This window comes from Squalius cephalus, assembly GCF_949319135.1.
Source record: "Squalius cephalus genome assembly, chromosome: 9".
In the NCBI taxonomy this organism is placed as follows: Eukaryota; Metazoa; Chordata; class Actinopteri; order Cypriniformes; family Leuciscidae; genus Squalius; species Squalius cephalus.
In genome coordinates this window covers 25164616-25176263 of record NC_137130.1, presented here as the reverse complement: position 1 = coordinate 25176263, position 11648 = coordinate 25164616, and the positions used below count along the sequence as shown (strand labels likewise).

The 11648-nt window shown below is 38.5% G+C and overlaps 1 protein-coding gene across 1 annotated transcript; it reads right to left on the bottom strand.

The window, feature by feature from the left end:
• Window positions 1-779: 779 nt before the first annotated feature.
• Window positions 780-10831, bottom strand: desma (desmin a). Its single transcript, XM_079882359.1, has 9 exons — window positions 7937-10831; window positions 5980-6040; window positions 5720-5815; window positions 4243-4404; window positions 3998-4123; window positions 2636-2856; window positions 2494-2537; window positions 1588-1691; window positions 780-964 (listed from the first exon to the last, which is right to left on the bottom strand). The coding sequence occupies exons 1-9, from the start codon at window positions 8479-8481 to the stop codon at window positions 923-925; spliced, it is 1401 nt and encodes a 466-aa protein (XP_079738485.1). The 5' UTR covers window positions 8482-10831; the 3' UTR covers window positions 780-922.
• Between the last annotated feature and the right edge of the window lie 817 nt (window positions 10832-11648).

Genomic DNA, 11648 nt, shown 5'->3' with positions numbered 1-11648 from the left:
CGGCAGTATCCTAAGTGTTTTCTGTGAAGGTGCGAGACTTCCGATTTATTAGCCGCTATAGGGAAATAATGAGAAGAATATATCAAAGTGCAGTAAACTGTAAAACTGTTTGCGCTACAAACAAGCGCGTTTATAATTAAGACAATACATTAACATAATATGGTAAGAAATACCAGTTTGCAATATCAAGCAGCATAACAAACTGTTTTGTACAGCTTAAAAAACTGTAAGAAATGAGCCAGACACATTAAAATTACAAATGGTTGCACCCGCTCTACCTGAAAAATAATGAACAAGGGTGTAATCATTTAGCAAACTGTAAATTGTAATTTTATGCCATTTACTAATTACAATTTTTTTGTTTGTTTTATTTTATATTTTACATTTATATTTTGTTACATAATGTAAGGCTATTTAATATTTATTTTACTCCGAATTGACAAAATGTCAGTGTTAACCTTTTTGCCTGGGCAATAATAGTCGATATGTTCAATTCCTTTTTGTGTGATGTTGTCTACCCAGAAACTGAGATTAATACAAAAGCACAGAAGCCTTCAGTTTTATAAGAGGAAAATACAGAGCATTTTATTGTTGTCTTTTTGTAGAGGTGGAACACAGTTTCTCAGATTTTCCCATTATGACCCAACTACACATGCACATGAACATTCATATAAACAGAAACTCTGAGATCAACTGGCCACTTTCAGACTCCATTTCCACTCCAGACAGTATTTGTATTGCGCCGTTTCGCTCGTTCTCCCTCTCGTTCTTCAGCTCACTTTCCTTTTGTCTTTGTGCGTCATCCACACATGCAGTAATGGGTCATGATAATACTGGGTGTGTGCATAAAAAGCCTGAGGCCATCTGTGAAAATGTAAGTTAGGGAAAGGGTTTCTATGTAATTCAATCTGTTTCATTGGCTTTACATGATGTCCTGCTGGTGCTGTGTGGACTCGCTGACGACCTGAAGGGATTGAAAAAAAGGGAATGATTAGAGAGAGGGTGTCTGGTAGGATACAGATGATTCACATGCTGCACATAAATGCTGGGAAAACACAAAAGTGCTTAAAAAAAGTGATACTCCATAACAAGGAACAGAGACGGTTGGGAGAGGTTTTTCTAGAAGTTAAAACAGCCTTTTTTCCTGCTGCAAATCAATACTGGGCTTGTGCAAGACACATTCTTTCATAAATGAAGTTCTCCATATGTGCTGTGCAGAAATACTTTCTGTATTATTCAGCAGAGCAGAATATTAACAGATATTAACAGTGATAAATGGAGTATTCTGTTGTGCAACCCAGTGCTGGTTAATAGGGTACAGGATTTTTTTGGGAATGTGTTTGGGAAAAGGACTGTAGAAACAGGCCATGGCTGAACTTACACACTGAGCACTGAGGGCGTTCATGCCCTTACTAGTTGTCCTAGTCTAGAGTAAAATAGAAAATCATTTGGATGATAATGATTATATACAGTACATATGTGCGTGTTTATGTGAATAACATGTTTTTGAGACTGGACAGTCTGTATATTCTATTAATGACAATAATAGTAGTATCAGGAGGTTGTTTGTTTGTGCATGTATGTTACCTCGCCATCCCGAGTCTCAATGGTCTTGATCAGAACTGTTTTCTTAGAGTGGACTTCAGATCCGCGCTGCTGTTGTTGCTGGTGGTGCTGCTCTGGGTTTGTTTCTATTACAACAAAATACATAACCTCAGCATCATTAAACTCACCCTCACAAATACATAAATACTGCATTTGCATTACTGATATCATCTTTTACATTAGGCTACTGATATCATTTTAGGTACTCAAAACACAAAGCACAAGGAGACTGAAGTATTAAAAAAAAAAAAAATGGTTTTGCCCCCCCTTGTGGTCGAAGAAGACAGGAGTTTTGCTCAACAAACTTAATTTAAGGGATAGTTCATCCAAAATCGAGAATTCTGTCATCATTTACTTACCCTCATATTCTTTCAAACCTGTATGGCTATCTTTCTACTTCCTACATTTTTGGAAGATGGGAGTTGATTGGGGTCCAAAGTTGGGTTTCTCTTTATTTTGATACTCCACTTTAGACATTCGACTTACTATAAGTAGCCTAACTTTAAAACTACGTGCCAACTAACTCTCATTAGAGTATTAGCATATTGTTAGGTTATAGGGTTAGTAGAATAATGTGATTTGCAAAGTTATTTATAGTCGGTACTAGAATTTCTTTTGGAGAACCATCACAATGAAGTGTTATCAGATATTAAGCAGACAGTCTACTAATACTCTAGTGACTGGTTGTTGTAGTTGCAACAGTTCATTATAGTTAGTGGAATGTTTAAAGTGGGCTATCAAAATAAAGTGTTACCCCATGCCTTTAATTGTGTGAAAAAAAAAGTTATTTAAAACATCCTCTATGCTTCGCAAGAGAAATAGAGAAACATATATGTTTCGAACAACATGATGTCGTTGGTAGGCTAGTTTCTCTTTTAAAGAACTCACCTCTGAAATTCAAGGAAGAATAGGTCTGCACAGGCAGAGAGATCCTGAAAACAAGATAAATAATAATAATATGAAATAATGTTTTGTTATATCAGTTAAGAACAATAAGGCAAATCTGTCCAAATACCTTCTATAATCTTACCTGCTCTCCTCTCCTTCCAGAAGCTTCCTGTAGGTGGCGATCTCCACATCCAGCGCCATCTTAACATTCAGCAGATCCTGGTACTCACGGAGATGGCGAGCCATCTCATCCTTCATTTTTGCAATCTCAGACTCGAGACGGGTGATGGTGTCCTGATAACCACCGGCCTCGCGACCCAGCCTTTCCTCCATCTCCCTCATCTGCCTTATCAGAGATTCATTCTACAGACAGAATGACAAAAAGGTAGAGAAAGTTGGGGGGGGGGGGGAGTTGGTATGAGTGAAACTGATTTACAGAAGGAAAAGAAAGACCGTAGTTGAGATGTACTGAGTAAAGTAATAATAAAAACTGAGGATGAACTCAGTAGATTTGTAGTGATAGAGTGCGCCATTACTGTTGGTTATTTACCAAATCAAATTTACTCATGGACCACCAGGGGAAACATATTAAAGACTTCAGGTGTGCAGAGGCTGAGCTAATATTTGTTTTGGCTGGGAAATAATAACTTGGTTTAGAGCCCATGCGCGGGATCTTTAACCCTTAAATGCATAGCTCGGGTCTTTAGTGACCCGGGACGTCATTCACTACCCTCCTCTTCATTCATTTTTTTAAGTTAGACATCAACCTTCTTATAGTATTCCTCAATTAATTAATTATAAACAATATAACAAGAAAAAAAATATAAAAGAATGCCTGTTTTTCCTTTCACTTTTTCCTAAAAAATGTATAGGGTCGCTAGCAACCGAGGTGTGTAACAGTGCAAGTATATATTTTTTCTGCACAACAACAATTGAATCTTTGATGACTGAATAAGTGCAATTCACTTTTATTCCATAAGGTGGCAATGTCTGTTACACAATGATAAAGTGACGTTTCACTCATAGTTACTGCAGGCAGGAAACAAAAGAATAGGAAGTATCATCAGCAAAACTTGAAATGGCTCAGTGATTTACTGCAGAGCAAATAATAGTGTCATTGTCATTTGATGGTTGATCTGGTGAAGAAGCTGTCAGCGATCAAAATATTGATTTTGAAGGTGTTGAAAATTATAGTTTTGAGAATATGTATGAGATCATGAATATGATCCAGATGCTGAATGTACTGAGGAATGAGCTCTGATGAGGACAGTGATGATTGTATAAAACATCCGCTCCAACTGAACCCTTCCAAGTTCCAAAAGGTAACAAAATATCCTTTATTTTATTCTTCTGTAATTGTTACTCTAATATCAGGAGAGTTTTATACAATCGCAACAGGTAGAGATTCATCCATCCGTGTTAGATATGGATCCGGGTCGCTCAAGACCCAAACATTTTATAATGATTAGCGAAACATTCATGCATTTAAGGGTTAAGGACTTACGGTGCCCTTGAGAGAGTCAATCTCACAAGTGTAGGACTGGATCTGGTGACGGAACTCCATGGTCTCCAGTTTGGATTGTCTGAGAGCATCATTATTCTTGTTTACTGCCTGGCTCAGATCTGATACCTGTGGGTGGAACAAAATAGTTTAGCTCAAACTCCTGGCTACTTTCAGTCTAGATACAAAGATCTGAATATAGCCTTTGAATTGTATGTCTGCATATTTCTAAAATCTCTGAGACAGACCTTAGACTTATACCATTCCTCAGCCTCTGCGATATTCTTGGCAGCAATACCCTCGTACTGCAGGCGGATGTCCCTGAGGGCGGCAGTCAGGTCAGGCTTGGACATGTCCATTTGGACCTGTACCTGACTCTCTTGCATCTGGTTTTGCAGCTCACGGATCTCCTAAAGGAAAAGGTGAACACATAGACATGGCTTCAGAGTGCACTTATTTATATTGTCATTTTACTTGAAAAGTTGATGCTTGGTTGGAATATAAAGAAAATAAGTGTCATTCTGAGAGTAAAGCATGGTATCCATCCAACCATAATGTGAACTGTTTATTTGCATGGGAGGATTGGTGAAAATAGCACAGAACCCTATGGAACTCAGCATGGTAATGAATGAGACTATAAAACTTTTAAAAATAAAGGTTCTTTATTGGCATTGATGGTTCCATTAAAGGAATAGTTCATTTCAAAAGTTCCTCAAGTTGTTCCAAACCTTTATGAATTTCTTTCTTCTGCTGAACACAGGAGATGATATTTTGAAAAATGTCGGTAATCAAACAGTTGATGGACCCCATTGACTTCCATAGTAGGGGAAGAAAAAAAATACTATGGAAGTCAGTTGGGTCCATCAACTGTTTGATTACCGACATTCTTCAAAATACCTTCTGTGTTCAGCAGAAGAAAGAAACTCATACAGGTTTGGAACAACTTGAGGGTGAGTAAATGATGACAGAATTTTCAATTTGAAATGAACTATTCCTTTAAGAACCTTTAATATCCTTGAAACCTAGTGTTTCTTTAAACACTCTTCAAAATAAAGGTTTTGAAAGGGGGTTTTCACAACGATGCCATTGAAGAACCATTTTTGGTTCCACAATGAACCTTTCGGTAAACAGTTCCTCAAAGAACCATTTTTAGTGTAAGGAACATTTTAGAAAATGTTTTCCTCTATGAAGAAGCATTTGTGCAATGGAAAGGATCCATGATTCGTGATCCAATGGTTCTTCATGGAACCATTGATGCCAAACAAGAATCTTCAGAGTACTTTAGATTATTCAAATTTTCTTCAACTGATCACTGAAATGTTATTTGGAAAACCCCAAATAGTTCTTCAATGGCATTTTTCATCCCTGTTGTAATTGTAGGCCTTGTAAGGCCTTTTTCTTTTTCCTCACAGCTGTGTCTCAGAGAATCTGTCTCTGTTTAATTATAGGGATGCATCTGTTGCACAGCTTTACACTGCCCCCTCACTGTCAATGCGCAGCTGACACACACAGACCCACATGTGACCATTTTATCCTTACATGTCAAATAAAAAGCAGACAGAGCATTTAAAGAACTTGACTTCAGAGCCTCGTGAGTAAAAGGTCAGTGTGCGTGCGGAATGCTGGGTATGAGAGCAAGGGAGGTCGCAGACAGAGATATGAACAGTCAGTCACGTATATAGTCATGAAATATGTTGAGGAATGTAACTTTAGATGTATACAAACCTCCTCATGGACCTTCTTGAGGAATGCAATCTCTTCATGAAGACCCTCAATACGCCTTTCCAGGTCCAGCCTGGCCAGAGTGGCAGTATCTACATCCTACAGAGAGCACAACAATTCAGTTTTTATCCTTCAAAATGAATGTGTATGTTAAACAACACAACATATAAGAGTATAAAACAATCACATTTTATGTGTCGCTAAAGATAACTTTCTTAGACAACACTTTTCTAAAAACTATAAAGATGACGTAAAGAACATACAGATCTAAAGGCAGAGAGGTTGTTCTCAGCTTCTTCTTTCTGGTGGATCTCCTCTTGAAGTCTGTGGAATACAGAGATATTAGAGTCTTCATGTTAATTTAAAGTAATGAAGTAAATATGACTTAAAACATAGAGTACCTTCCTAAAAGTTCTCTACCCTGTTAAGCTTTTACAGTTTAATTAAGATATTTTTTAAGGACGTATATTGTCATTTGTTATAGAGGAGTTCCTACATGGCCAGAAATAGAGCTTGTTCTAATGGCAAAAGGTGCCCTGCATGTCCTCAGTTTTTAAGATATGCTGAGAGTGGCTTGTGGAGTTGTCATTCCTTCATGCGCAGAGATCAAGACGGAACATTATATTCTCACATACATGCTTGGAGTTACACATAGCTGAGGTTGGATGTAAATGTCCGACTCCTTTGAAAGAGGTATGTTGTTAATGTGGCACATATCCTGTTTCATGAATGTAATTGTTGGCAGTCAGTTGCCATCTGATATTTTCATCAGAGAGATGAAAGGAGTTCATAAATCATACCAGGCCAAAGTTGAGGGCTCTATGCGCACTAGAAAGTAATGGAGAGCTTCAATACACAGAATGTTTAAAAAAATATATATATATATATTTATTTTTTTTATACTGCTGGGTAGCCAGAACTTATAGCTGCAAATCATATAATGAGTTCTATATAATCTCTATGTGTCAGCACACCATCAGACTCACTTTAAACAATGTCTATGCACAGGAATTGCTAGGCCTTAAAACGGTTATCATTAATCAGTGCTGATAACATGATGTGGTTTCTGTGGGGCCCTTGAATGCAATGTGCTCAGACAGCCCAACACACTATGAGCAAGATAAGGGTTATTTTTAGAGACGTGCATTCTCTGCAGTGCTGGGGGGTGTATTGAAGAGGCTAATAATAGCTGTCTAATCTGAGCAGTGTAATAGGAACCTGGGTCCTTTTGCAAATAGAAATAACACTCTTATACTCTTTCCAACATCATACATGAGGTGGTTACACCAGTGGTTGCTACTTTGGGCTACCATATACCCCTACATAAGTATGTTGTCTTTAACGTCTGAGGTGGTCCTGACCCATATCTTTCCTGTGTGGTCTCTGTTTCATGTCTACTGCTTGTGTTTTACAAATCTGGCCATGGAACCCATGGTATTTATGCATTTCTTTCCATTGCATACCAATTATACTGTTTTGGGAAGAAGTTCAGTAGAAATAGTAAGTAGATGTCTCATGAATGTCCTTATATAACTCAATGACATGCATGAGTTATGACTTCCAGTTTTACACTATGTGGCTTCCTCCGGGCCCCACGTATTATATAATAAATGTCACTGTTTCCGTAAAGTGTGCACTTATGTAATTTGAGAGTAATAAATTAAATCAGTTCAACACAACACTTTTACTATGGCAATATCCCATGGAGGACCCAGCTAATAAAAAAATAAGCTCTAAAAACGTTTTGCTAACATTCTCATTAAGTTATGAAGACGTCATTTCTGAATGTTCTCTAAACGTTCAAAACGTTTTTTCTTGGTTATGCGAACGTTAAGGAAACATTTTGATTAATACATTATGGAAATGTTACTTTTGAATGTTCTCTTAATGTTCTGAAACAAGCAGTAACAAAAATGTTGGACAAACATCCAACTAAAGCATTTCAGAACCAAACATTCCATGAAGAATATATAAATAGCATTTTTTTTTTTTGCATGAATGCTCTTTTAACGTTACTGTGAGAATGTTTCTTCACTACTTTGAGAAAACGTTAGCCACAGTTCTCTGTTAACTATCTCAAACTTCAAAGAAGATGAACACAAAGCTGTCAATTTTCATTTAGAAATATAATTTCAAATTTGAATTCAAAGTAAAAATCTGAATGAATCGAAAGGTTTGCAAAAACCAAACATTCTCCTAAATATTTCTTGTAGTGCTCACCTCTGTTTTAGTTTCTGTAGGTCGTCGCCCAGGTTGTCTCTCTCGATCTCAATACGAGACCTCTGATTGGTCAGTGCCTCCACCTGTCTGCGCAGCTCTCTCATCTCCTCCTCATACATCTCAGCAATACGCGTGGGCTCGCGGCCCCGCATACGCTCAATCTCCACCGACAACGCTTGGTTCTGCTGCTCCAGGAAGCGCACCTTCTCGATGTAGGTGGCGAAACGGTCATTGAGATGTTGCAGCTCTGCCTTCTCATTAGTGCGGGTATTGAGGAAGTCCTGGTTCATGGCGTCGGCCAGATTGAAGTCCAGCTTCTCAAGACCGGCATAGGACCTCATTTGGCCACCACCGAAGGAGCTGGATGCGCGGTGGCTGGAATAAATGGGAGAAGCGGAGCTCTTGCTCACCTCATAAACTCTGGAGGACATACGAGAGGACCCAGAAGAACCACGGCCAGTGAAAACGGAGGCGCCCACACCAGAGCCGAAGGTACGGCGGTAAGAGGAAGCCGTCTCGGCAGAAGTTGAATACGCCTTGCTCATGACTGGGCCTCTAAGGTTTGTACGGTGTGCAAATGCTGGGTCTCTTGGACTGCGTGGTAGAATGAGGGTCAACGGCAAAGCTGGGCTATATATAGTGTATCTACCACCCCATTTGCCCCCACCCACATTTTTCTGTCACTGTTATCACCCCACACATTGGCCCCCTCTTGTCTCTCTCTTTTCTAAACCTTGCTTCCTCAGCTGTCATGAGGTCTGGTTTCCAGCAGCTGGGTGGAGCAAATGGATGGGGCATGAGGTGGCACAGGTCACGTCATGTAGAATGTGCTGTCATTTCTTTTGCTTACCAGGAAGAGCTCTTGTACCACAGTAAAAACAATATTACACTGATAATTCTACATGAGGTTTTTTGTTTATTTAAAATGTCCAATATGAAAGGTTCGCCAGTTAAATTTGGATGTATTTATGATAAAGGGTAACGCTTTATTTTGATGGTCCCTTTTGAACATTCTATTGACTATAAGTAACTTTGCAACTACATGTCAACTAACTCTCATTAGAAGAGCCTGTTAGTAGACTGTCTGCGTAATATACACTCACCTAAAGGATTATTAGGAACACCATACTAATACTGTGTTTGACCCCCTTTCGCCTTCAGAACTGCCTTAATTCTACGTGGCATTGATTCAACAAGGTGCTGAAAGCATTCTTTAGAAATGTTGGCCCATATTGATAGGATAGCATCTTGCAGTTGATGGAGATTTGTGGGATGCTACACATTCCACCACATCCCAAAGATGCTCTATTGGGTTGAGATCTGGTGACTGTGGGGGCCATTTTAGTACAGTGAACTCATTGTCATGTTCAAGAAACCAATTTGAAATGATTCGAGCTTTGTGACATGGTGCATTATCCTGCTGGAAGTAGCCATCAGAGGATGGGTACATGGTGGTCATAAAGAGATGGACATGGTCAGAAACAATGCTCAGGTAGGCCGTGGCATTTAAACGATGCCCAATTGGCACTAAGGGGCCTAAAAGTGTGCCAAGAAAACATCCCCCACATCATTACACCACCACCACCACCAGCCTGCACAGTGGTAACAAGGCATGATGGATCCATGTTCTCATTCTGTTTACGCCAAATTCTGACTCTACCATCTGAATGTCTCAACAGAAATCGAGACTCATCAGACCAGGCAACATTTTTCCAGTCTTCAACTGTCCAATTTTGGTGAGCTCGTGCAAATTGTAGCCTCTTTTTCCTATTTGTAGTGGAGATGAGTGGTACCCGGTGGGGTCTTCTGCTGTTGTAGCCCATCCGCCTCAAGGTTGTGCGTGTTGTGGCTTCACAAATGCTTTGCTGCATACCTCGGTTGTAACGAGTGGTTATTTCAGTCAAAGTTGCTCTTCTATCAGCTTGAGTCAGTCGGCCCATTCTCCTCTGACCTCTAGCATCAACAAGGCATTTTCACCCACAGGACTGCCGCATACTGGATGTTTTTCCCTTTTCACACCATTCTTTGTAAACCCTAGAAATGGTTGTGCGTGAAAATCCCAGTAACTGAGCAGATTGTGAAATACTCAGACCGGCCTGTCTGGCACCAACAACCATGCCACGCTCAAAATTGCTTAAATCACCTTTCTTTCCCATTCTGACATTCAGTTTGGAGTTCAGGAGATTGTCTTGACCAGGACCACACCCCTAAATGCATTGAAGCAACTGCCATGTGATTGGTTGATTAGATAATTGCATTAATGAGAAATTGAACAGGTGTTCCTAATAATCCTTTAGGTGAGTGTATGTTAACTCTTTATTGTGATGCTCCTCCAACAAATTGACTTAACTACATGTCAACTTATTCTAACCCTACAACTCTACCAGTCTACTAATACTCTACAAAAACTCCAATGAGAGTTAGTAGACATGTAGATGCTAAGTTACTTATAGTCAACAGAATGTGTTAAAGGGACAATCAAAATAAAGTGAAACCTGATAAAGTTCTAGGTAATTTTCTTTTCAATGTTAATTCCAAACTTTAGCTTTCACCTTTGCAAAAATAACAGGATACTCCCCTTTTAAACCACTCTCTTCTATTTGAAATATTATTTTAATCTGAAATTAGATTTAATCATGACATATCGTCTTCAAAGTAACGATAGAGCCCCTCCCCAGCAAACAAAGATATAAAATTCCCATTGTTATAAATTAATGTTCTCTGCACGTTAAAATGTTGTTGTTTTTTTGTTGTTGTTTTTTAATCTTGGTTATGTGAACGTTAAGGAAATATTATGTTATGAACTGCTATGAGACACAAAGGTTGAGATCCAAATGCAGCTTTGAGTCATCCAGAATCGTAATCTAAACACAGGCAAAGGGTCAAGTACAGGAAGGCAGTCCAAACAAACAAACAAACAAACAAACAAACAAACAAACAAACAAACAAACAAACAAACAAACAAACAGGTAGGAGTCAAAGGCAAGAAAGGGAATCCAAGAAACAGGCAAAAACCCAAGAACCAAGAGATAATGAAACCAGGGAGAATGCTCAGAGATGCAGTGTAAACAGTTTACAAAACCTCAGTGATTCAGGCTTATATACACAGAGTTAACATGCTATGAGGAAAAGCTGATGACAGTCATGGTGCCATTGCTTTGTCTCAAGATGCACACCAGTAATGTTTTTTTTCTTTTTCTAAGGCACCTTTTTAAAATATAATTAAATGCCCTAATTTAACTAAGGCCTAATCCTGGCTTAATCTAAACCCTGTCTATGAAACCAGGCCAATATGATCTTGTAAAAATATGATTCCCAACTAGAGGTTTATGTCTTCAAGAAGGTTTTTAAAAAGATAGTTCACCCAAAAATGAAAATTTTGTCACCATTTACTCCCCTTCATGTCATTCGAGACTTGAATGACTTTATATCTTCTGTGGAACAGAAATGAAGCTATTTTGAATATATATATTCAATGGATATATGTCCAAACAATGAAAGATAATGATGCCTAGGGTTATTAAGTTTCAAATGGACTCTTCAAAATGTCAAGAAAGAAAATAATACAGGTTGAAGTCGACATAAGATTGAGTAAATTATTATTATAATTTTTTTTTTTGGTGAACTAACCATATTTAGTTTTTACTTTATTAAACAGAAATTACAACCTATCATGATTAATTTTGTTACAATTTGAGATCAAGCAAGAAAA

What these genes read in the sequence shown, in the direction of transcription:
- desma (XM_079882359.1), bottom strand. Translation starts at nt 8,481, where the DNA reads ATGAGCAAGGCGTATTCAACTTCTGCCGAGACGGCTTCCTCTTACCGC. An exon ending in CTGGAAGGAGAGGAGAGCAG is followed by an intron (nt 2,538 to 2,635) that starts GTAAGATTATAG and finishes TCTTGTTTTCAG; the next exon opens with GATCTCTCTGCCTGTGCAGA. An exon ending in TTCTTCCTTGAATTTCAGAG is followed by an intron (nt 1,692 to 2,493) that starts GTGAGTTCTTTA and finishes TTGTTGTAATAG; the next exon opens with AAACAAACCCAGAGCAGCAC.